Raw genomic sequence first — 24640 nt, forward strand, 5'->3', positions numbered from 1 at the left:
GCTATTCTATTCTATTTTTAACGCTTCACTGTGCTACAAAAGTACATCTACCACCAGGTCCCTGCGCTGGTGCTTTGTACAAACCTGGCATCGAGGTCGGTGGGCACACATAATCCTGGGAGGTATATCAAACGTTGACGGCAATGCACATGAATCCAACGCCGCTTCCACACTCGGAAGATGACGGCGTCATGTTTGCCTCGATTGGACAAACGACCCTCGCGTTGACGGAGCCGCCGTCGGCACTGCACGCCACAGACACTCTGGACGACGTCTTTGGCTCCGAGGACGTCCAGGGCAGCACCTCGTTCACCACGGAACCGTCGGACATGCGGCGGCTGCAGAGCGAACACACGACGGCGGGCTACCGCGAGGGCGTGACGGTGGCCAAGGCGGCGAGCGTGCAAGCCGGGTTCGACGAGGGGTTCGGGCTCGGGGCCACACTGGGGCTGAGCGCCGGCGAGATTGTGGGCGTGCTCGAAGGCCTTGCCGCGGCGGTTCCTGGCGACGAGCGGCTGGCTGCGCTCCTCGGCGAGGCGAGGGGGGATTTTTCAGCGCGGTCGATTTTTGGGGCTACCTACTGGGATCCCAACGGGACTTGGACGTATCCGGTCCCTGGGCAAGATGGCGGCGACGTGATTTTTCGGGATGTGGTGGAAGCTCATCCACTTATCGCCAAGTGGCGAGTCGTTCTGAACGAACAGATTCAGAACTGGGGAGTGAGGTGTGATTTCTTCGCAGAGGACCAAGTTGTTGACGAGGAGGTCGTCAGCCAGAAGAAGCTCGGAAACCCCGCTACGGCACTCAAGGCAGCGACAAGCACAGCGCCGGCTACGCAGTCTCGCATGAGCGATGCGTTGCAGTGGTAAAGTTTCACTGCGAATGGCTACTACAGACACACACATCACGTTCTTTAGGCCGGACATGCCGTCAAGCTTTCATTGCACCCCAGGCAATATGAAATTACGGCACTTTTAGGAGGGGAAGTCGGACGGGTACGATCGGCACCTCCACTACTACATCATGATCCCTGCTATTAACAACCTCCGATGCGGGCCGCATGCCCCCCGTCCTCGGTCGACTAGCCTCCATGCCTGCCAACAGCATATGCATCGGTCCTGCAGCGATGACAAAACCCCCACCGCTACAAGCACCAAATGTCATTAAAAGAGCACTTAGTCTTTGTCACCCTCGAAAGTACAGCACTTGCATTGGTTCGGCTAGTCTAGACTGGTTACTTTTTACCCAAACTGGTTGAGTCAGCGTCGCTCTACGGTATTCCCGCCGTAGGCTCCTAGCTACAGGGCAAGCCGACGTGCCGAGCACAATCCCGACCCACACATCCTCAACGGGCAATCTTGTACCCGCAAGGCGCATCATTTATAATTTGTCCGCCACCGATACGGTCAAGGATCTCTCATCTCGTCTTGTTGTACTCTGGCTTGTCTGGCACTTGGTTTTTAACGGGAAAGAACGGTCAAGCACCGTGCTCCTATATGGCCATTGATCACAAATTGGGCCGGATTCATTTTCGCCCGTAACTTGTCAAAAAGAGGCTCGCAGGGAGCCCCATGGATAAATACAGTTGCGATACACTGCCCATCTCAAAAATTTGACTACTTGCCTCACGCCTCGATCGTAGGTTGAGAATCGTGTTCAGATCCTCCATCCTTTTGCCCGCTATACCTCGAATCCAGAATTCCGCGTCTTCCACCCCTCGCGGCACTCCGGCATGGGCTGCTATTCACTTACAATACGAACATCCGCGGTATGAACACATTGGCCGAGGGCGAGAAAGGAGCCCCAGATACCGACCGCACTGTAAACAAATACAAGGCTGGGGCTCGGGGAAGCTCAGATATCACCACTACAGACCGTCCGTCTTCCGCAGCCGGCCCGTTCAGTGGTAGTGAATCGACAGAATCTGCACTGGAAGCAACAGCCGGGGCAGATTCCATTCCTGATGGCGGTGTCACGGCATGGCTCCAGGTTCTTGGCTCGTGGATCATCTTGGCCGAAACATGGGGCCTGGTCAACGCGTTTGGTGTCTACCAAACATATTACGAAACCAATATGCTCTCTTCGATCTCGTCCTCGTCCATCTCCTGGATCGGATCAGTGCAAGGCGCTTTGCTCATGATGGTCAGCTTTGTGTCGGGCCCACTATACGATGCAGGGTACTTCCGCCACCTGATATTTGTGGGCCTAGGCCTCGTCGTCCTGGGTCAGTTCCTTACATCACTCTGCTCAGTATACTGGCAGGTGCTTCTTGCACAGGGCGTCATGACGGGCATCGGGATGGGCCTGAGCTTTTTGCCATCGGCAGCGATTCTGGCTCAGTACTTTCGCCGGCGGCGAGCCCTCGTGCTGGGCATATCATCAACCGGCTCTCCCCTAGTGGGCATCACCCTTCCCATCATCTTTTCGAGGCTTGAGCCGAGAATCGGTTTTGCATGGACGACCCGTACGATAGCTTTCATCTTATTAGCATTATCGGCAATACCTCTGGCATGTATGCATACACGCCTGCCTCCCAGCGAGGGGGCTCCAAGGAGGATCATTGACCCAACAGCACTGCGTGAGGCGTCTTTCTTGACTACAGTGTGTGGTTCCTTCTTCGTGTTCCTCACCCTGTACGTCCCATTCTTCTACCTCCAGCTCTACGCAGAGACGCATGGACTCGCAAGTCCCGATATTTCGCCTTATGTGGTGACGGTGCTCAACGCCGGCAGCATCGTCGGGAGGGTGGTTCCAAACCACCTTGCCGACCGCGCCGGGTCCGTCAACATGCTGCTGGTCTGCGGTGTATGCACACTGGTAGTTCTCGCGGGCTGGTTTGGAATACAGAATTTTGCCGGATTAATCGTCTTTGCCCTGCTCTACGGGGGCTTCTCTGGCGGCATAGTTAGTTTGATGCCCAGCGTCATCATATCGTTGACTCCAGACCCGGGGAGAGTTGGGGCGAGGTTGGGCATGAATTTCCTCACGACGGGCGTGGCTCTGTTGATAGGGACCCCGGTCGCCGGGGCCGTGGTCAATGGTTTCGGGCGTAGCCAGTGGCTTGGAGTGATTGGGTACTCGACAGCCGGCATGCTTGTTGGGGTTTCTCTCCACGGCACAAGCCGACTTTTGCTCTGGCGCACCAAGGGACAGGTTAAGGCCTGATGGGTGGATGCGGCTACTGGTGACCTACGATTGGTTCTAAAGAGAAGAGAAAAAAAAGAGTCGTAGATATCCGTTAGCATTTTCTTCTGATTGTGTTTTCTGCACAGCCCCCCCCCCCCCCCCTTTCTACGCAGTCTTTTTTTATACGCGTGTTGCGAGGTGACATCGTGAAGCTGCGACTGCGTCCGCATACGCTCAATAAGCCGCATCAACAGTCGGTGAATCCTGGCGATCTGTGATTAATTGGTGGCTATTGCGCCATTCACAATTGGGTCGTGTCAGAAAGAGCAGGGCGGATGAAACTACGTTCCACATGGTCTATTTTTTTTTTTTCTCATGGGATGCAGCAATAGTCATCTGTTCACTTCACGTTGATAGGAACTCTAAGAATCGCCAAGACTAGACTAGATATGGAACATAGTGGGGTATTGTGGGTGTTCGCGTTCCCCGCACATACGCTGAGTAACATCACATTAACGTGCTCCGTAAAGGAAAAAGAAAAATCTCCATCAAGCTGAGAGCCTGCATTTTGATTGCCTTGTTGCTGGTCAACCGGCTCAAACGTTCCGGACTCTCTGCGGTTGTGTTTACCGTAGCCTGAAGAAAAGTACCTAGGCACGCCATGCTTTGGTAATGCACCTTAGTGTATTCAAGGAGCGATTGGTGGAAGGACTTGATCATTTGTCAGTTACGACAAATGCTTGAAAAAACAAACGAAAAAAAGGGCCCCCGTGGGATGGCTTGGTGTTTTGGCTTTGGCCGGATTTTTGAATTGTCAGAGCTTATTAAGCATTACCTACTCGGTAGGCTGGGAGCTAACTCGGTAGGTAAGGCAAGCAAGGCAAGGTAGGCGCTTCACCAGCGTGGCGGTCGGGGTGCGCCTCGATAGTGGGTTTTGGTGGGCTGGATTTGAGTTGTTGGAACTACCATCCATGCAATCACGGTACTACGCACATCTGGAAGGAGCTATATGCAGCAGCAACCAAGCCCGCCCCATGGGCCCCGCGCTTAACAACCTCTGTGCTAGCGTTTCCGATCAAATTATCTAATGTATTGTAGGTACCTAGTATAGGTAGGTAGTTTACAGACTCGATGACGACAGGATATCTTCTTTGCCTCTAAATTTCGATCTCAAGTGCTGTTCGAGCGGGAAATACCAATGATAACACCATAATTCCGGTACCCTGGGTATGAATCTACTCTGTAAAAGAGCAGTGTGATAAGGTTGTAAGTAAACTCATCATCGATTCCGATTCGCCAGGGACAAGGATCTCTCCCCTTGGAGGGACGTAGGTACGGTAGTAAACCTGGATCGGGAAACCGCACCCCACCATGACAACAAGCGCACAGTTTATTAATGCTTACTATATACGTAGTACTGCGGTACGCCCGAAGACTGGAGACAAGCAGAAGTTGGCGCAGGTACCTAGCAGAAGAGCCATCTATCTTATCCAATGCACCTTGTCAGGTAAAGTAGGTAGGTAGGTACCTTAGGAACCTAGTTTACCCCGCAAGAAAAGGTACCTCAAGCAGGTACACTTAGGTGGTTGCAGGTAGGTAGGTAGGTAGGTAGGTAGGTAGGTAGGTTCCTGTCATGTACCTAGTGGAAACTTGAAAGAGGATAATTAAGGGCTCGACCTTTTCCATTTTGTTCTAAACGCCTCGGCAGATCCCTGTCTTGGCTTGCCAGTTTGTGCATTGCAAGTGGTCCCCTGGCCCGTCCGTATCTTTGGCAGGTGGCCGGCTCGTCGCTATCTCTCGGTATGTGTAGAGGAAGAGGGGCATATAAATACCTACCTGCCACTTGTTCACCGTCCGTCCCCCATCTTCTCAAACTTACATTCCCTAGACAATATACTTGGATACCCTTATTTTCACACCTCCTCTTACACACATTCGACCCTCATCCCAAATCCAGTAAACTTTTTGGACTTTCTCCCGGCCGAACCCTAGAACGCTACCGTCAGAATGGCTCCCAAGATCGCCATCGTCTACGTGAGTTGAACAGACCAAAGTCAAAACATGGGATTTTGTCAGAAGACAGCATACCCTTGACCGTCAACTGGACTTTGACTGATCAGGTACCCATGTGTCCCCTTTTGAACAGTACTCCATGTACGGCCACATTAAGCAGCTGGCCGAAGCTGAGAAGGCTGGTATTGAGAAGGCCGGTGGCACTGCCGACCTGTTCCAGTAAGGCTACCCTACCTACCCTTTACTCCATCGTGCCCCGCTTGAATGTAAATATCCATATATTATTCAAAGAAAGCTTCCCAAGCTAACATCCTTGCACAAAGGATTGAGGAGACTCTCCCGGAGGAGGTCCTCTCCAAGATGGGGGCTCCCGCAAAGCCCACCGACGTTAAGGTCCTCAGCGATGTAGGTCAAGCCCAGCGTTCATCAAGGCGGGGTTCGTAGCATGTACTTGCTGACAATGACATGAAGCCCTCAACTCTTGAGGCATACGATGCTTTCCTCTTTGGCATCCCCACCCGTTATGGAAACTTCCCCGGACAGTAAGTCATGCCCAGATGATATACCGCGACTTTTTCCATATGTTAACGCTTGCGACAGATGGAAGGCCTTCATCGACAAGACCGGCAAGCAGTGGGCTGCGGGTGGCTTCTACGGCAAGTACGCCGGTATCTTCATCTCCACCGCCTCGCAGGGTGGCGGTCAAGAGTCAACGGCTATCGCTGCCATGTCGACCTTTGCCCACCACGGCATCATCTACGTCCCCCTGGGATACACCAAGTGCTTCGGCATTCAGACCGACCTGAGCGAGGCTCGCGGAGGATCCCCGTGGGGAGCCGGCACTTTTGCGGGCGGCGACGGATCGAGGCAGCCCTCGGAGAAGGAGCTCGAGCTCGCCAGGATCCAGGGCGAGGAGTTCTACAACCACGTGTCCAAGGCTACCAACTGACTGCATGGCAGTAAATCCGAGCCCGGAGTAACCGCAGAGAAGGCAGAGCCAGCAAATGAGCAGAAGGCCGAAGGCCAGAAGAGGGCTGACGATGCAGCCAACGGCTCTGGCGCCAACATCCCTGAAAAGAAGGACTCTGGGGGAGAGGATGGTGGTCCTTGCGGCCTGCCTAGCAAGTGTAATATCCAGTAGCCTGCTGTCTGCGATGCAATAAAGGGTAGTAATGACAAAACCTGAAAGTAATACCGTGTTCGAGAAGCAAGCATGGCTCCCTTGGTGCAAGAATTTCTGTCTTTTGTATGCTTGCACTCCCAAAACGCCATGCTGGATTCGGCAACAGAGTGGATATAAACACAAAGTTTCAATGTCGCCGTGCGAATGTTGCCAACTGGGTCTTACGAATTGAATTCCAATTAGAGTGCCAAGCCATTGGCCTTGCATGTTTATACCTGCAGGCTTAGCGCGTTGAAATGGACAGAGTAGGAAAAAAAAAGTTCAGACTACAGATTGCGTTCCATCCAAAGTGGTTACAGGCTGGAGACTTGGTTTTATGTGCATCGAAACGACGGCGCACAACCCGTTGCCACGACAGCGGATTCAATAACAAGGCGCTAGCCAACTATTTTGCCCGGTTGAGAATAGTTGATTGTGGCATGCGAAAACGCCGAGAGCAGTGCCTTGTCCTGGAACCATGATACTTGCAGTAGGCAAGCAGGGTAAAATTGGACGTTTTCTAGTTGCGAGCACGTGCAAGAATGAACTGGTTTGAATGGGCTGTCGAACGCATCACAATGCTCTCTTAATGCGCGGGAAAAAAATAATAATAACAAAACAAAAGGTCGGGACGAAAGGAAAAATTTCAAGGCAGAAGAAAAAACGAAAGACAAAAAGGAACACAAAGAAGAGAAGAAACATGCAAGAGAAGCCCCCTACATTCGTCCGAACGATGTGTGCTAATATTATCAGCAGATGGAAATGCTCCTTCGCACTTGGTCCAAGGCCTACCCCTGTCGGTGAAGACAGAAAATACCGTACTCCGTAAACACAAGAACATGGCAACATCCTGTAGAAAATAGAACACACACTGTCGAGTTGTTGCGGATGGGGGCGAACATGCACAGTACAAAGCCACGGTAGGGTAGGTACGGAGTACCCAAGTAGTCAATATGCCAACACAACAGTCAAGACACTACCGGTACACTACACTCATGATTGACGCGTACCCTTACAATGGGTAGAAAGGCGCTATTCCCGCCATCCGAGTGGGTAGCCTTTTTTTTTTTTTTTGTAGTACTGATGTCTTACCATGGTTCTTCTCTCTTGGAGATGACACGCGACGCCAGACTAGGCCTGAGTCGGATAGCGAGATATGCGCGAATGTTGAAAACGAATTAGGCCCTTTTTTTTTTTTTTTTTTTTTTTTTTTTTTTTTAAATCACAAACCTCGTGAGACTCGGGGACAAGTGACGGCTCCGTACTCACTGCACGTAAAAGCATCAGAGTAGGTACCCCCCCAAAAAAAAAAAAAAAATCCAAAGCGGCCCCCAGCTTGGGCAAAAAGTAAAAATGGGGGGTCCGGTACCAGTTAGGGAGCCAACCATCAACCTGGAGGCGACGATTGATCGAAACGGGAAAGCAACCGGGTATAGGGGTTTCGGGGGTAGTTTTTAGCAACATATTGCATGATGATCAGGCATTGCTGTGATTCAAAAAAACGACCGTGACCTTTGGTTGCATAGTAATTAAGTAGTTGATCACGTTCGTTGTACAGTACCACACTGTAGGTACGGTACCGTAGATCAAGTCGTTGTTGGTAAACAACAACTTCCCATGCTGTGGGCCAAGTTCCGGATGGTGACGATAGCCAGATCTGGCCAATCGAACGGCCCGCTTGTCAACAAGGTCTGCTGCGGGCGGGGGTTGCTACGCCGGAGAAGGTGAAGCGAGAAATAAACGTCATCGTACACAAATAGCTTCGATCCTCTGTGTTGTTTTCAATTATCATGTCAGTCTTTAGTGTCATACGCCAGTGATTGTACCATCGACAAGAGAAATGACATCCATACAAGCGAAGATTTTGGCTCGCTTGCTTCTTGTCAATTTCGAAGGACCCCTCGCAGCCGCAAAGGAACTTTTTTTTTTCTCCTGCCAACAAAACAAAAGTCAAAGCCAAGAAAAGAAAAATAGACACACACGCACACATAAAACATACGGAGTACATTAAAAAAAGAAGTCAAAGTCAAAGAGACAAGGGTCTCGGACGATGATGAGCTGACGGGTCTGATCTACCCAATTATTTCCGCCAACAGAAGCACGGAGTACCTTGCTAGGGACCTTGTACAGTACGCGACTAAGTTCTTTTCATATAACCAAAAACAGCGAAAAGAAAAAGAAAAAAAATCGTTTTGATACTACTGTACCGTACAGGTCGTTCGTAATGATACCAAGCATAACTCGTTGCGTTGCCTCAACTCACCTGTGCTACTACCAAGCCTCACTCATATCCACCAGCCCACCCGGAAACCCGCCCAGCTGCACTGCCCAGCTTCCGCCAAGACCCACTTGGCTGGCCTCACCATCCCGGCCGACGACGCCGTTTTCAAGCCCACATGCCGCCTTGCTGTCTACGTAACTTGATCAGGTCTGGTCTGGCACAGTACGGCATTCTAGGTAACGAAACAACCCCAGCCTGCAGAGAAAAACAACAAGAACGACCTGGACTCGATCGGAAGTGCGCATACCGTGCCTGGGCTAGACTGCCACCGAACAAACAAGCTCAGCTTTCTCGCTCCCCCCTCGCCTGATTTACCCCCCCATCATATCCCCCAGAAGCGTAGGTTTTGGTGTACCCGCCAGCCGCGAAACCGAGACCTCCGAACCAAGCGCGCAAGCAAGGTAGGTACATACATGCTTTTCGTAAACCAGGGAAGCTAGTCAAACTGGTCCGGCCTGGTTTCCCAGCGCCAGAAGAAAGCAGACCAGGGGGGAAGGAAGCCGAGAAAAAAAAAAGTCTCGCCCTGCCTTCACGACCGTGCCCACGATCATCCACGCACTATACGGACTACTCGTCTCTCTGAAAGAGAGCTTCTACCTACATCATCTTGTCCCGCGTATTGCTCGTTGGATCCCAGTCTTGGTCTACCGATACACCAGACCGAGACAGCCGACGGCCCGCTGTGTCAAGATGGCTTCTAATAGTAAGTCCTCCAAAGAGAGGCGTCTTTCAGTCATGAGCTTCTTTTCAAATCGTTCCAACCGTCTTTCTGCACCTTCTTTGCCCACTTCCCCTTTATCCACCCTCGATTCTTGCCACAGTGAGGACAAGGAGAACAAGGAGCCGTCTTCGCAGCCGTCGCAGCCCCGAGATCACCAGCGCCAGATGCAGCCGATGCAGCATATGCCACAGCAGCAGCAACACCGGCAGCATCATCAACATCAACATCAGCAGCAGCAGCAGCCGCCGCAACAACCCTCAAGACCCCGGTTGCGTCCGCGGCCCGTGTCGTCAGTGTTCCTCGTCCCGCGCGACGAGGAATTCGACACCAGCGTCAGTCCCAAGTCGTTTGGTCGCACAGATACGAGCCTGAGCGTACCACAGGGACGGCCGCAGGTGCAGGAGCTGCAGCAAAAGGATGAATACGATGCGCTGCAGGACCACATTAGGCGGTCGCACCAGCGTGCCTCTACCCAGCCAGTGCTCGGAGAGACCGCCAGCACGCTTACCGACAGCAGCGGCAGCATCAGCAGCTTCACCACCGCTGCCAGTTCTCCCCCGGTGGCGGACAAACAGCGGAATTTCAAACGCTTGTCCCTGACTGCCTGGCCTCCTAGGCAGTCCTCGCCTACACTTAAGTCCTTCTTCTCGACCCGCAAGACTAAATCGCCAGCTACAGAGTTGCCTCCCCCTGAACGAACGGCGCCCGCGATACCTTCCGATCAGGGTCCTCCCACCTCCCGACTGTCGATAAGCCGGAAGCCTGTTCCCCCACACCCCCGTGATGATCGCTCGGCTTCCCCGGCCCATCGTAAAGCCCAGTCTCACTCGGAAGCCCCCACCTCCGCCGGCTATCTCGAATTTGCTGCGCCCAAGCTCCCGCCTCCCCTCGCCCCGGCCCCGAAGGCCGGCAACGCCATCCCGACTCACCAAAATCCAGACGCACGGCGCAAGCATCCCGACCCTCACATGATGCGCAACTTTAGCCACAAGGCCTCCAAGTCGTTGGAGCCGCCGCCACCGCCACCGCCGCCACCCAAAGATAATTCACTGGCCGGTGGTATGACGCAACGGCCGTCCGATTCCCCGCCCAGCTCAGACATTATCGCACCGCGTCAACGGCAGACAGAACCGGAAGCAAAGGGGAAACAGCAGAAGAGGCTACAGCCCCGCCCGCGTCAAGTCTCTCCTTCGCCCGAACCGCAACGTGGGAGGAGGAGCGTTTCGGCGCACCCGTCTCCAGGATCCAAGATCGTCAAGGCAAGGACTGAGGGCCCGCAAAGCACACAGGCCTCAACGCCAGCGACATCTAGGCCTCCCTCGGCAAATTCTAGGGCTCAATCGGCACATTCCGGCGAGAGAAAGCCCGTCCCTGGGAACAGTCCTAGTCGTGGAAGGCTTCGAAAAAGCTGGCTTCCCGGAGGTCGTGGTAAGGAGGCCTATGACAATGGACCCGTAGCCCAGGGCTCGAACAGCGCGGCTTGGATCCTCAGCCCTGAAGGCAGAGCCGAGTACGGTACTAGCTATCTGTCAAATGGTGAAAAGGTGATGAAACCCCCACTCACTGTCAATCCGAACCGCGCTTTGTTTTTTGCTGTCGTCCCATCTTTCTCCCTTATTAAACGGCTACTAACGCAAATGGTATAGGTGCCGGAGCTGTGGAATGAGTCAGGTGATGTCATGGTGTTCCTGCTTCCCAGGGACAGTGGTGCAGGACCTAGCTTCAGGCTTCCCGGTGGAATTTTCGCAGACTCGAGTGTATTTGATGACCTGCTGCGGGCGGAGATGACTTCGTCGCCTGCCGGCACCCGAGACCGGATAAACAGCTTCAGTGGACGGGATAGTCTTACCGCCGAAGATGCTCGACGCAATGTGCAGAAGACGCCCAGTCCGCCCCCCGGCGGCGAAGGCAGTGGGGTGCTGCGACTATTCCTCACCGAGACGCCAACTTGGCCCAAGCCGGTGCATGGCCCACCGCCCCTTGAGCGTCTTATCGACATTCGAAACGTCTTTGCCTTCCTGACAGGCCAACCGCTGGTGGCAACATTGGAAAACCCCTCGCTCTTTCACGTGCTGTTACGCATCGCAGGTTTGCTTCGCGAGTTTGGCTTCTCGAGCCCGGACGGTATGTCCTTTGGCAGGGACGTGGACCTAAGCATGTCGTTTTACACGGATCAGTTTGGGCTTGCGGACGTGAAGCACAGCCCGGAAAAGACTGTCCAGGGCCTCATGGTTGGCGAGCAGATGCGCTCTTGGGAACTCTATAACGAGGCCTTTGTGCATGCCGTCGGCAAATGGGAGGCTATCATGGAACTCAAGTCCCCAATGTTTACTCAGCTCACCCGGACAACAAGGGACCGTCTTGGTAAGTCTCGGCGTTCTCCTTTGGAAAGACATTCTTCAAAGGGCTCTCGGGCACACTATCGAGACGCCTAGCCCGACGTGCAAGGCACTCTGTCATATTAACCCCTTTTATTCTGTTGGGCGAACCGAGAAAGATGCTAACCTCAGACTTCCTGCAGAGCGCTCCCACTTTGACCTGGAGAGTCGCAGGCATAACTTCTGCACTCGGCTTGACGACATGGCCTTCCCGGGTATTTTCGCTGGCATTGCCAACTCTACATCGAATTCTGATTTCAGGCACGTTCGCTTCAAGAACTGGAAAAATAGCTTCATCAGCATGCGCAGTTTCATCCTCAAGTACTACAAGCATCAGTTCGGAAGCTGGCCGCCCAAGGCTCGCAGCAAGAAGAACCCATTTACTGAGAGTGGCTTGAATCGTCAGGTCCTCCGGACTCTTTACTCGGATCTTTGTGCCCTCTACGACCTCCTGGTTGACCGCGAGCAGATGACGACGCGTATGTTCAACCAGGCTACGCACGATGAGCCTGTTGACCCAGCACACGCCGAGATTGTGGCACTTCGCAAACTATTGGAGGAATATGTAAGCTTATTGTCTTGTCTGGTTTTGACATGGAAGGAGGAAAGCACCGTACTAACGCAGTTACTTTCTCCGCCTTCAGGACAACTCCTCGCCACCCGTACTGCCTCCTATACCATTTGATGTTCCCAAGGTATGTGGTACAGAGGGACGGCTGTCATTTGGTACAGCAATTTGGAAGTCGCGACACAATACTAACTCAGCTTGCCATTCAGTTGCCGACAATGAAGACAATCTTGGAGACATACGATCAGCTTTCGGCAAAAGAGCAGGCCGCTGTCGACAGGCGCGTCAAGAGCCATGAGCTTATACTGGTCATGCGGCGATCATACAACTTCGACACTGACAGCCTGCAGCATCCCTTCCTGGATGCCTTCAAGCAGTATGATTTGGCCGAGGCCAAGGGCAAGAGCTCATCGGAGCTCTCAGACTTGAGGTTTGGCTGCTGGATCTTCCTCTACGTCGTCATCCAAGCACTTCCAATGCTTGCCGTTGACGCCCCAGGGGTACGTTTCACCGAGGGTGCTGAGTACTTCCTGTGCATGCCTCCCAAGGGCGATCCACCATGGATGGAGGACGGTGCCAGTGTTCGCAAGGTCAGTCAATATTGAGGCCATTGATCGTACAAGGCGAAGATATACTAATGCCTTTCTCGTTTTTAGATGTGGTTCAAACTAGTGGACCAGGACAAACAGGTCGAGTTGTCGGCGGATGCGGTGTTGTTCTCGGTCGAGGCGACATACGATCGATCCCATTGCTGGCAAGCCGCCAAGAGGTGGGCCGAGGCCGCAGCGGCCATGGACGACGCCGAAGGGCCTGACCAGGTAATAATGAATCAGTCGCAGCAGATGTTGCCCCCTTTAATGTCGCCGCTCGAGCCGCCCCGTCCCGGCTTCTCGGGCATGGACGCCGACGGGTCTGGTTCACCCACCATGGGCACAGGCACGCCCGGATCAGCCTCTCCAACCGCGAGCGGCATGGGCTCGCCCATGCTCCGACCTCGCCGGCAGTCTCCCGCCGGTGCGTCGACGCGCAACCGCGTCTCGGGCCACTGGCGTTCAAGCATCGCCTTCGGTCTCGAACCCGTCGACATGGATCCGGCCGCCGGTCCCCCAGGCGCAACCGGAAGCCCATACAGCGGCAGCAACAGGTCGCTGCTCAACCTCAACTCCCCCGCCACGGGCGAGATGGAATCGCCGTCGGCACCCTTTGCGCAGTCGGCTCGCACGCACGTGGGCCGCAGCTACTCTGCCGGAAACCTGCAGGTCGTGGGCAACAACGGCCCGCCGCCCAGCCATCCGAAGGATCACTCTCGACACGGGAGCACCGTAACCGGTGGCGATCAGGGCATGTCGTTTGATGACATCCTCAAAGGTATGGAGGATACCAAGATTAAGAAGAAGAAGAGCTGGCTTCCTGGGGCCTGAGAAAAAAAACACCCCTTCGGAACCTCTAGGCCCTCGCCTCATTTCATACTCTTTTTTCTCCCATCACATCTTGGCGTTGTGCTTTTTGTATCTTCTTTTTTTTTCGTTTGCTGTTTCTGGACTTTTATCCCTGGACATTCTGCTGGCGTATTGTATGCGGCTCCTTGAATCATAAGCGTCGTCTCGTCACTTTTCCTGTGCTGCCCACCATGACATATATTTGAGCTACATGCAATATTTGTTACTGTCTTGATTTTTTATCTGATCTTCTACTTTTCTTTCTTCCATGTCTTGTCCTGCTCTTGATTTGATGAGGAGAAATCACTAACACCCGCTTCGAACAAGTGACAAATACAACCCCAAGGAGGGGGATGGCATTTAGATGAGTTATTGAAGATGTACAAGCCGTACTTTATAGCAATTTGACTTGGGTGTTCCGGGAGGAAAAGCAATCGACAATAGTCTGTCAAACTAATAGAATATAATTGACGTTAACACCAATTACTCGTCTTGCTTGCATACACTCTCGATGAACTAATATGACAGATAGTTATTAAAATAGTCTGCGAGTTCATAGTTCACACTTTTCACTGCATGCAAAACTGCGGACGAACCAAAACGCACTGCCGTTATGACGATTGCCCACCCCCATCTTCTCTCAACCTGATATATTCATACTTTGCAAGTTGATTACTACATTTGAAATTCAGCCTCTGCACTTTGGTCAGGTTCCAGTCCGTCTTGGGATTATTGACCAAAATTCTCACTCTTTCTCGAACGCAAAGACTCAAATTTATATCCAAGTTCCATCTCAAAATGGCACGCAGGCCTCCCACCAATCCAACGAGGTTCAGCCAAGTAAACAGAGAATCCAAGCAGATAAACATTACAACTATTGCAACCCTTGGAAACTAGAAAAATAAAGATAGTAAATCGCATGCTGCTCTCAGCAAATTTCAAAATGATGAACCGAGTCTCCCCACTTCGGAAGCTCGAATTCGGTCTCGGGCGCCATGACCTCGGAGCTAACCAGCGATATGTGAAGACTCGGCACGGCACGTCTATCGATGGGTGTCCCATCAACAAGCACTACCCGCAGCTGCAATAAACGCTTCAGGTAGGGCTCTACTTGGTCGACCTCCAAACTTGCAAGCTCACCATCGGCAACCTTTCCCGCAAGGTGTGAAGTGAGGGGGATCGTGCCAGAGACAAGGTTGATCTTATTGGCGCCAGCCCCTGCCACCATGCCTATGCTGTTGGGCGAGGCAAACATGCTAAGTGTTCCTATGAGATTGGGAGCAGATATCCAACTATCTGCCGCGGCCGGTGGGAAGCCGTTGAAGAAGTGGACAAAGTACGTGGTTTCAAGCTCCTGTTTCTCGGCGTGTACATTGATGGTCCAGTCACGGTAGCTGCGGCCACGATGCAATATCGATCTCGACGAGTCACCAGTCGCTGCTGCGTCAGTGAAGGTGTTGGTGGTATGCGCCTTGAAGCTCTTTGATCTGTGCAGGGACGATGGGGAATAAGCCAGGCGTGCAGGGCTTGACTGCCCATAGAGTCTGTTGATGGTTGAGATGACCCGGATCTGGGCCGCCGTTTCATCCTCTGTCTGGGGCTTGCCGGCAAACCTGGCCCCGGCCGTCTCTTTGTAGTTGTACTGGAAAACCTCGGGATCCCTCACCGTGTCTGAGGTCCAGAAGGTACCGTTGACGTCGGCGAAAAAGGGGGCCAACAGAGTCTTGGAAGTCATAATGTCCCCTGCGGAGGTTGTGTAAGACGCCATGCTCGCTGGTTGTGGTTCAATCCATACATCTGGGTGTACGACTTGCCAGATTGTAAACAGGCGATCGAGGTTCGTGTGATGCAACCAAAAGATGGGGTCGAATGATGAGAAGGGTATGTAGGTCATATGTCCACCAAGTCCCGCGATGCTGTGTATGGCGTCATGGACCGACTCGATCGAGTCGTGCCTGCTGTCTCCCTTTGGAAACCATGCCTCATTGCTGAAGGTGGTGTAGTTGTCATAGCTAGACAATATGGTGTACACGCGCTGCTGAAGCACGCCATGATTCTGGTCAAGGGCCAAGCCCACCTTTGTGTTGTTGGACGTTGCCTCTGAGCCTTGGCTGCTTGGTGATCGAAGGGTTCGGTCCCAGTGGTCCCACTATCGAGAAAGCGATAACATTATGAGTGTTGGCTGCTCCCGACAGGCACCAATATATGACTCCGTCCTCCTGAGAATATCGGTATACATTATAGTTGTCGGTTTCACATTGGGGAACTTACAGGCGCCATGTAAAAGGCAGAAGCGTCAAGGGGTCGGAATTCATATGCGTACAAGGGGTTCGAGATGTTTTGTACTCCATTGGGGCCAGCAACTTCTACAACAGGGCTTCCACTTACTGCCAAAGGCAGCAGGCTCTCGCCCTCTGGAGGCGTCGCTGCCCAATCCCAGTATGGGATGCGAAAGTTGACAGCAGCGCGCTGGTATCGTTTTCTAGTCGACACGTCTTGGTACCAGGACGCAATTTGCTGGATGTGGTTATAAAGAATTTGCTGCGGGCGCAACATTATCAGTCCAGGTGCTTCTATTTCTCTTGATCACATAGACTGAGACTCCTCATCAAACCAAAAACATTGTGATCCTTCTCACGTAGTGTGGATACAATATCGGAGCTCTCTCGGGAAAGCATCCGTCAGTGTACCGGCGGACAAAAAAGGCTTACCTCGTACAGAGCCAAGTATGGGCGATGCCAAGTGGGAAACAGCGTGTTCTCGTGGAGGCAATAGCCTGCCAGCTCGTTTCCAGGCGTTGCTTGAACACCATTCCATTCCACAAATGGCACACCATGAATGCCTAAGCGCCGATGCGATGTAAATCAGTCCGGAGTTGCCGTTACCCCATCTCATCATATCAGTGTGAAGGACGCCCTATGCAGAGAAGTCTCCAAGGCTCTGGCACCGCAAAAGAAAAAAAAGATAAACGTACCGGCGATTTGGTAAAAGGAAATTGCCTCGTCCTGGTCATCAAACTGCATCAGGCTCAGGCCCAGAATAAATAGCGTCCATTGGTCGCCATCCTCCTGAAACTCTCGAATTTCTCGACGTAGTGGCACCGATTTACTGTCGTTGGATCGGCGAGCGCCCTTGGCAACGATGCGATTCCGTGGGTTGTTCCCATTCTCGCTGACCTGTCTCCTGATGAGAGGTCCTGTGTCGAATCCATAATCATATGCGCTTGCAGCAATCACTGACGGAACTAGACATGCAGCTCCGATGATGGACAGCAGAAGTAGCGTGGTTGCTGGTGGCATGTTGGTTTCATAGACGCCTTGATTAGCAGCGCCTATACGAGGCCAAACAAGCCTGGGATCTTTCGATGAGCCCAAAATGCCCAAGACTACAACAAAGCAGCTGAGCAGTCCGAGTTGAGTCTCGAGGTTGGATAGCACCTGCTCTAAATCATCTAAACAACAAGAAGGGAACGGACACTTGGTCTTGAATCAGAGGACGGGAGCGCAGATAGAAAAGCGTCGAGCCGAGGACCTGACGAGGTAGATACTTGGGGAGGCGGGAGGGGGGGGGGGGGGGGGGGGGGGGGGACGCAGGGGCAAACAGGACTTTGAGGGACACCTGAAAGATCGTCAACGTCAACAAAGTCTTGTCCAACACTCAACCCTGTCTGTCATCCATCGGCAGATATCCGGGCACGCGCAGAAAGCTTGCAACACAGACTAACCCAAGTTAAGATGTCTGAAATCTGCCCACCTTTGTGCTATTGTAGGTAGTAGCAAGTAGAGAAAGTAGGCAGGCACCTACCCACCTCTACCTTGACATCAGTAAGGCCTTTTCGCCGGTTTTACGACAAGTGTAACCCAAGGAAGCTACCACTCGGCTCATACACGTAGACTAAGCACTAGATCGGAAATCAAAGATGTCAGGTGTCACTGATAATGCTTCTTTCAGTGTTCCCACGAAAGTCTCGGGGCACGCGTCTCCATGAAATGAGATCTCGTTGAAGTCGTTCCATTTCCGCTAGAAATGGGAGACAGGTTACTGAGGCATACAGACAATATAGCTTGCAGTTCCATATAATGGAATCCATGTATGTACCTAGGTATGTGGTATGTGGCAAGAAGATTGATGTAATTTCCACGTACCTACAACATCAGGGACCTTACCTTGACTATATAGGCCAGAAAGGTGTAATCTCCCCACGACAACCGCAGTTGTCACCAGCAAAGCATTGTGCGCAGGTATCCTCCAATCTTGGTGCGCTCTTCATAAATGTCAATAAGAAAAATAAAAAAAAATAAAAAAAACACCAACGGACAATCGCATGTCGCACACGGGCAGCGACATGACCAAGCGAGAACTGTATGCTCGTACAAGTAGAAACAATCTGAAAGTCAGTCGGGTGGCGGCCCAGCCTTTCCGCAATCAGTTGTACGCAGGGTGGAAGATCATGAGATCAGAGTAGAGTAAGGATGTCATGAAACGGAAATTGACAAGATGCAAGTCGGAAGAAGAAAATCAAGTTGTTTGTATTTGATGAACGCCCCTCATATCAAGCCAACAAAACGGCCGAAATTAATGCAAAACACACGAGCACACTCTCGCCCAACCTCATCTCTGGTCCACACATTCAGTGCACAGGAGGAAGAGCAACCGTCGAGTTCCCAACACGGAAACCATCCACCCCCGCCCGCTTGGTAGGTCCCTTGCGTGGCGCATCCTTGGGGTCAACGCGGTACTTGAGTTTGACACCCATGGCCGCCAGCTCCACGTCCAAGAACTTGAGGGCTCCCGGGACAACCACGACGGTGGTGTTGTCACCTCCGATCCATTGGTTACCCTGTCCATCCTCCCATATCTCACCTTCGAGGGTCGCGAGATCAACATCCTCGTCAAGTCTATCTAGCCGCTGCGCACAACTCCTGCACCTGACCGTGTTGACTTTGCGTTTACCGACAAATGGTGACACTGTCGGCTGCACCGAGAGGAATGTGCCACAGGTCCGGCAAATCCACGACCTCGTATAGTCCGAGCAGTTTAGCAGGCGATCCTGCAACAGGAATGCCGTTCCGTGGGCCAAGAGGGCGTCACGCTCCATCTCTCCAACTCTGATACCACCACCTCGTTTTCTTCCCTTGATCGGTTGACCCGTCGTCGGAACCACCGGACCCGTCGTTCGTACTTGGAACTTGTCGTTAACCATGTGTCGTAGCCTCTGGTAATAAACCACGCCGATGTATATGTCCGCCGCCAACTCCTGACCGGTGATACCAGAATACATGGGCTCGTTGCCGTGATAGTTGTACCCTGCCTTCATGAGCTGATGACCAAAGTAATCGGCGGCCGTGTTTTGCTCGTCAAACTTGAAAGGAGTCGAGTCTTGAGCAAGTCCGTGCAAAGCTCCAGACTTTCCGGCGAGCGACTCGACAAACATGCCGATCGTCATTCGAGACGGGAAAGCGTGCGGGTTGATGATGACATCTGGCTGCATCCCCGACTCCGAGAAAGGCATATCAATCATAGGCCACTTTTGAGACGCCACACCTTTTTGCCCGTGGCGTGACGAGAACTTGTCGCCAATGACAGGAGATCGTGGTATCCTGAACTTGATCGACACTGTCTGCAGCGGCTCTGTGCCGTTTTCGTTACCAACAAGGCGGATCTCCTCGACGAAAGCCGTTTCAGAGTCCTTGTACTTCTCATAGTGTGTGAGCCCGTCGCGGTTGACTAGTTGATCACTGTAATCCGCCGAGACAGTGTGCCAGGCGGCGATGATATCACCTTGCTCAACCTTGCTACCAATGCGCGGCAAGCCGTCAAGATCCAACTTCTCAAGATCCCGCGCCTTGACGGTTGTATTGGGGGCAAAGCCAAACATCTTGGTAATATGCTTCGTCGACCTTGTTCTAGAGTCATCCTTGAGCGTGATCTTCTTGGTCTTGTAGATTGTTCCATGCCCAAATCCTCGCTCGTGGGCCGATTTGTTGATGATCATAGCGTCGTCCATGTCGTACCCCGTGTAGGAAATAACGGCCACAACCGCATTCATGCCGTTGGGGAAGTTGTCAAAGCCGTACTCGTTGTGAAGCGGGGCTCGGACAATTGGTGTCTGGCCGGTTTGGATGCGGTACATCTTGTTATCTGTTCGACGACTGATGGCTGCTCCCGGAGTTCCCATAGTTTGTTTACCCATTTGGCATTGATACATGTTTCTTGGCGACTGGTTGAAGTCTGAGAAAGGTGTCATGTTGGCTAAGATTGACAGCATGTTTGTGGGATCGAACTCGACGTGAGTCGACTCGCCCGAGACGATTTCGGGCTCTGTACAGGCGATGGACATATAGGGCTGCTCGTGAGTGCCCACGTAATCTTCCTTCTCGAGAGGGAGATATTTCACAGGCCTGACCATCCTAGAGGGCTGAGATGCCATGTATATTCCAGGGTAAGAGCCCCCGTTTGATGGAGGCACCAGACCGATCTCCATGTGTACTGGAACGCCGTGTGAGCCTTCAACCTTCCAATACCGCAGCGTGTCTGCTATGGTACGAGATTGTTTCGGCGAGCACCATCCGAGAATTTTGCCGTCGAGCATCACAGGTACGCTCTCCTCGGTGTCTGCTGATGAAGTGTCCACAACTCCAAGCTCAGTAGCGAGCCTCGGGATGGCGGAGACGTCGACCGCGTCCGTCATAATCTTGCACTTGTGCGCCAGATGATTCAGAAGACCGCAAGGGGAACCATCAGGCGTGTGCACAGGGCACAAAAAGCCCCAGGATTCTGGCAGAAGCTTGCGGACTGTTGTTGTCTTGAGTTGGGCGAAGAAGCTACCACGATGTACCATGCGGAAGTGACTGATGAAACGCAAGAAGTTCAATTTTTCCGCAACCACCACGAACCCGGACGTTTGCTGTAGATCCAGACCCGATGGGCTCTGAAGGTTGCCGGTAGACAAGAAGTACTCAAGGCTGTTTCCAAGGTTTTCGTTTGTTCTTCTGAAGATGTTGGCGGGGAAGTCTTTTTCAAACGCGGCAGAAGTGAATGTGTTGGCGGGTGATCTCCGAAGATAATCTCGCAGCGCAGCCCTCAGCGAAACTGCCACAAACTCCTCCAAACGCTCCTTAAGGATCATGCCGTAGAGATAACCACCCAGCAAAATCTCCTGATTTTGGACCGCATCCGGGTTGTCCACGGCGCATTCGCCTGCGACGAGGGCGTATAGTTTCCTCATCATCACAAGGATCATTCGAAACTTGTCGGCATCTTCTTGTTCAGTCACGTCATGGCTACCCAGGTGCACAAGGACTATCTTCTTGAGGAACTCGGTGCCGACATCGTAGTGAGACATGGAGTCCTGGACGCCGAGGACGACCCTGAACTTTTCGCCCAGGTATGCCCTGGTTTTTGTCTTGCTGTAAAGGCCGTAGGACTTGTATGTACGCAGGAGAAGCTCGACACGATCTGTCAGGAAAGAGTTGCCCACGCCCTTGGACCCTGGAGGGCCGCACAATCCCTCAAAGATTTCACTGTCGTTGGTCTCCACAAGCGCCTTCAGAATCATCATGACAGGGACCAAGTACTCATTCTTCCTCCACGAGAACCGGAATGTGACATTTCCATCGTTGAGGTAGTGGAGCACGTTGGTTTGAGAGGTTTCGTCGGGGCGGACAGAGCGCAGTATGATACCGTATGGGGTGTAAGCTGGGCCTCTGTTCTGAAAACTGGGACGGTTGATGGCCAGCGGGAAATTTCGTCGGTTTAGCAGCAGCAACCGGATGATCTTTTCATTGCCATTCACAATGAAGTAGCCACCGAGTTCCTCACTCTCCTCCTTGCGCTGCACAAGCAGGGCAGGCGAGTTGCCTTCAAGATGGCACCTGTTTGACTGTTATAGTGTAAGTATTTGGCTTTGGTGCAGCATGTCGGACGCTGGTAAACAACTCACCTTGACCATGATGGGCATCTGGCCTATATCACGGACACACTCCTTGAGTTCGCCATTGTTGATCTGGTATTCGAAAGTCGCAGAGAGTTTTCCCCTGTATGATACATGACGCTCTCGGCACTCTGATGGGAATATCTCTCGTGTTTTGGCGAATTTGTTGGTAGTCGGCACCCAAGACTTTTGCAAGCTGACTTCCTTGATACGTACGGAGAGCCTATTCCTTTCCGACGATGGCATGCTGGCATCACCGTCCAGGAAGTACTTGGTCCCGATATCCCTGATGGCGTGGTCTATAAGGCCTGGCTTGCCATCGTCCCTGAAAAGCGCATTGAACGACTCAATGTGAGGATTGACAGCAGTTTGCAGAGCTGGGTAGGCTGAGTGATCGGTCGGAGGGTTCCGGAAGAGGTTCTCGCGGCGGAGTGTGTTGTATTCATGATCCCACTGGGTACTGGTAGCGGAGGGAGCCATGGTTGCGAGCTGTTCGCCGCGACTGGCGGCAAACTTTGAGGGCAACTGAGCCCAAGTTTGATGTGATGATTCTAGTTGGGTCAGGCAGTGCTAGCCAAAAAAAAAATGAGAGATTGTAATACTGCTGGTACGACCCCTCCCAATCTGGATTATTATCAAGTTTCTTTTTGCACAAGCAAGCCCAGATTTCTCCTGCCTCATCGCGTTCGTTGAGCCAGTTCAAGCAAACATTAACGCGGGGACGGCATAATGGCGCCAGGGGAAGAAAAAAAAAGTTCGATAAGGAACAATTGACTTGATCGATAAGAGCTACGATAAGCGAATTATTTCATAGCGCCAAGTCACGTGGTTATCTTACCCGTTCTCATCCATCTCAAACTTGGGTGCGGGGCGCAGGGTAAGCAGCAGATACTACTTTGAGCCGCTGATCTGATTTATTATCTCCTGAACACAGCCAGCAGTTCAAAATGCCTACCATATGGCTAGAACATATATCTTTCTAGTATTCATGTACAAGTTCACTACCTAAATAGGCACCGTCCATTATAAGCTAGTTTGGGCCATAGAAAGCTTGAGGCTGTCACTTCAGAGAGGGCGAAGAAAAGCCTAAAGCTCAACGGAAAGAATGGTGGCATCGGTCAGTCACGGTGGATTTTCTCCACTACCTAAAAATCTGTATGTTCCGCCTTGCTGCGCAAATACTTCAGGCTAAACTATTTTAGGTGCCAACACCCCCTTGCTGATTCCCCAATGTCGGCGGCAAATGTGGTTGCGGAATTACCTAACTTGATCATGTGAAGAACATGAGTCTGAGTCCATGTAGGTACCTGGTACCCATGACCATTCTTGCCGCCGCCGCATTCAATTTATTGCAAACAAGCACGCAGCCGGAAGGCCTCGTTTCGCGAAATCGGGGGCCACCGTTTTGGAGGCCACCATTGAGTGTTTGTCGAACAAAGCACAACCAGTCGTTTGAGCAAGTAGCAGGCTGTATGCGAAGGTACCTGTTTTGGAGAAAGATATGAACAAGCGCGCTTTAGACGAACTTCATCATGCATGGGCCACTCCCATACCTGGAGACCCGCCCCCTTCATGCGTCATCGGCAAATCAACTCACGACTCAACCTAGTATATGGGACATACACAGGTGAAGGAAAACACAAATCTGAGCTCGATCGATCCACAGACTGCGTATTGCGTACTAACTTCGCAGTTGCCCCATGTCATCCAGTATTAAGGGTTATTGGAACTAAGTGGACATGTGCATGGACCTAAGCGCCAGAAAGATGGTCATTTGGGTGGGTTATGATGGTATTACGTAGAAGGGCGGTTACTTTAGGCAATTATTACTGCAATCCATCTCTCCCCAGTCACTCATTATTGAATACACTGCCTTACGATAGCTAGGTAGCTAGGTACCTACCTACTCACAACCTTTGTCTTGGCTACCTGAATCACTACACAAAGTTGACAATGTTGAGTCGTAGATGCTTGATCGACTACAATGGAGCAGTCACATAAAACACAAGATCCATAGTGGCCGGTACTCCTCCAAACTGTACGAACGTCAATGTGGCTCAGACTACCTTCACCACAAGAACGAGGGCCGTGGCCGGTCAACATATTTATTGTCAGGGCTGCTGTACGTTTACGGTTTGGGATGAGACAGGCCAGATGGACCCTACACAAAACCAGGTCTTGGCCACTCTATATTTCACAGTCTAAATGTCTGCAGTGGGCGCCTCGGAGCTGGGCTTGCTAGGATAAGTGCCCCGGTACTGCATCCGCGATTTTTTGCAGCGCGCTTGCTTTTTCCAGGGAACCGCGTGAACCCTCGAGACATTGAAATGGCAAACATGACATGCAAGTATTCGTTTGTCGACTCCGTCCATTAAGCTCTTGAATGCCCTGTCCAAGGTACGGTACACAGTGTAGGCTGCCTTGCATACCTTACCTACCTTGATTATTTCGAGAGTCTACCTTGCTGGTCTAGCTAGATGGTAGCCTAGCCCGATAGTGCAATTGTTCTTTTTTCCCTCGTACATTTTGCTGCCGGCCGCCTCGGCACCCAACCACGCAGTGGCCGCAGGCTGTTTGTCGGCCATCATGCTCCCGATCCATAACATGGCCCGTCTGAACATCGTTCAACCTGTCAAGATTGCAACGGGCCGTCGTTTCGACACTGACCCGCCTTACCGCTCGCTTATTGGCCGCCTTGTCGTCGACCTGACTTCTTGGGTGGACTTTGACCCCGCGGCCTTTGCTCGTCATTCCTTTTTGTTTCTTGTTTCTGTCACCCTCGTTGGCTCCCTCCGGAAGAAGGACGTCAAACATCGTCCATCACGTCGCATCGGAGCGAGGCCATTTCCTCTAGAGCCTCCTTTGTTTGAGTGGGTGGCCGCCCCCAACAGCAAGCAGCTTTGGGGCTCAAGAGCGATAAATCAACAATTACTTAAACTTGGGGACCGTGTCGCTACTTCAATATCGCATTGCAATCTTATTCGTTTGTGCATTCGTAACTCGGCGCCGCTGCCGCGTT

General features: G+C 52.3%; 8 protein-coding genes across 8 annotated transcripts; 5 read left to right on the forward strand and 3 right to left on the reverse strand.

Annotated features, from left to right (window-relative positions):
* Positions 1-143: 143 nt before the first annotated feature.
* Positions 144-869, forward strand: MGG_01567 (uncharacterized protein; the record flags this gene model as incomplete). Its single annotated transcript, XM_003714496.1, has 1 exon — positions 144-869. One exon carries the CDS (start codon positions 144-146, stop codon positions 867-869), a length of 726 nt encoding a protein of 241 aa, XP_003714544.1.
* A 901-nt stretch (positions 870-1770) lies between these two features.
* Positions 1771-3165, forward strand: MGG_01568 (uncharacterized protein; the record flags this gene model as incomplete). The annotated part of the gene is made up of 1 exon (XM_003714497.1): positions 1771-3165. One exon carries the CDS (start codon positions 1771-1773, stop codon positions 3163-3165), a length of 1395 nt encoding a protein of 464 aa, XP_003714545.1.
* Positions 3166-4789: 1624 nt separating this feature from the next.
* On the forward strand, positions 4790-6511 carry MGG_01569 (minor allergen Alt a 7). The gene is made up of 5 exons (XM_003714498.1): positions 4790-5160; positions 5273-5358; positions 5463-5544; positions 5611-5681; positions 5740-6511. The coding sequence occupies exons 1-5, from the start codon at positions 5134-5136 to the stop codon at positions 6086-6088; spliced, it is 615 nt and encodes a 204-aa protein (XP_003714546.1). The 5' UTR covers positions 4790-5133; the 3' UTR covers positions 6089-6511.
* Positions 6512-7654: 1143 nt separating this feature from the next.
* MGG_15733 (uncharacterized protein) lies at positions 7655-8029 on the forward strand (the record flags this gene model as incomplete). Its single annotated transcript, XM_003714499.1, has 2 exons — positions 7655-7748; positions 7860-8029. 2 exons carry the CDS (start codon positions 7655-7657, stop codon positions 8027-8029), a joined length of 264 nt encoding a protein of 87 aa, XP_003714547.1.
* Positions 8030-8093: 64 nt separating this feature from the next.
* Positions 8094-14217, forward strand: MGG_01570 (uncharacterized protein). Its single transcript, XM_003714500.1, has 7 exons — positions 8094-9285; positions 9982-10847; positions 10950-11667; positions 11825-12246; positions 12326-12376; positions 12459-12839; positions 12906-14217. Exons 1-7 carry the CDS (start codon positions 9273-9275, stop codon positions 13668-13670), a joined length of 3216 nt encoding a protein of 1071 aa, XP_003714548.1. The 5' UTR covers positions 8094-9272; the 3' UTR covers positions 13671-14217.
* Positions 14218-14616: 399 nt separating this feature from the next.
* Positions 14617-16987, reverse strand: MGG_01571 (tyrosinase; the record flags this gene model as incomplete). Its single annotated transcript, XM_003714501.1, has 4 exons — positions 14617-15837; positions 15960-16229; positions 16400-16530; positions 16663-16987. The coding sequence occupies 4 exons, from the start codon at positions 16985-16987 to the stop codon at positions 14617-14619; spliced, it is 1947 nt and encodes a 648-aa protein (XP_003714549.1).
* Positions 16988-18192: 1205 nt separating this feature from the next.
* On the reverse strand, positions 18193-22347 carry MGG_01572 (DNA-directed RNA polymerase I subunit RPA2). The gene is made up of 2 exons (XM_003714502.1): positions 21631-22347; positions 18193-21570 (listed from the first exon to the last, which is right to left on the reverse strand). The coding sequence occupies exons 1-2, from the start codon at positions 22099-22101 to the stop codon at positions 18319-18321; spliced, it is 3723 nt and encodes a 1240-aa protein (XP_003714550.1). The 5' UTR covers positions 22102-22347; the 3' UTR covers positions 18193-18318.
* Positions 22348-23721: 1374 nt separating this feature from the next.
* MGG_15734 (uncharacterized protein) lies at positions 23722-24463 on the reverse strand. The gene is made up of 2 exons (XM_003714503.1): positions 24145-24463; positions 23722-24059 (listed from the first exon to the last, which is right to left on the reverse strand). The coding sequence occupies exons 1-2, from the start codon at positions 24433-24435 to the stop codon at positions 23823-23825; spliced, it is 528 nt and encodes a 175-aa protein (XP_003714551.1). The 5' UTR covers positions 24436-24463; the 3' UTR covers positions 23722-23822.
* Positions 24464-24640: the final 177 nt, after the last annotated feature.

The sequence above is a fragment of the Pyricularia oryzae genome, chromosome 2 (genome assembly GCF_000002495.2).
Source record: "Pyricularia oryzae 70-15 chromosome 2, whole genome shotgun sequence".
Classification (NCBI taxonomy): Eukaryota; Fungi; Ascomycota; class Sordariomycetes; order Magnaporthales; family Pyriculariaceae; genus Pyricularia; species Pyricularia oryzae.

Coding starts and splice junctions, on each gene's coding strand:
- MGG_01569 (XM_003714498.1), top strand. CDS start 5,134: ATGGCTCCCAAGATCGCCATCGTCTAC. Junction 5,161..5,272: donor CCAAGATCGCCATCGTCTAC/GTGAGTTGAACA, acceptor CCTTTTGAACAG/TACTCCATGTACGGCCACAT. Junction 5,359..5,462: donor GGCACTGCCGACCTGTTCCA/GTAAGGCTACCC, acceptor CCTTGCACAAAG/GATTGAGGAGACTCTCCCGG.
- MGG_15734 (XM_003714503.1), bottom strand. CDS start 24,435: ATGTTTGACGTCCTTCTTCCGGAGGGAGCCAACGAGGGTGACAGAAAC. Junction 24,060..24,144: donor GAGGCGGCCGGCAGCAAAAT/GTACGAGGGAAA, acceptor GAAATAATCAAG/GTAGGTAAGGTATGCAAGGC.
- MGG_01570 (XM_003714500.1), top strand. Junction 10,848..10,949: donor ATCTGTCAAATGGTGAAAAG/GTGATGAAACCC, acceptor CAAATGGTATAG/GTGCCGGAGCTGTGGAATGA. Junction 12,247..12,325: donor GCAAACTATTGGAGGAATAT/GTAAGCTTATTG, acceptor CTCCGCCTTCAG/GACAACTCCTCGCCACCCGT.
- MGG_01572 (XM_003714502.1), bottom strand. CDS start 22,101: ATGGCTCCCTCCGCTACCAGTACCCAGTGGGATCATGAATACAACACA. Junction 21,571..21,630: donor AGATGCCCATCATGGTCAAG/GTGAGTTGTTTA, acceptor ACACTATAACAG/TCAAACAGGTGCCATCTTGA.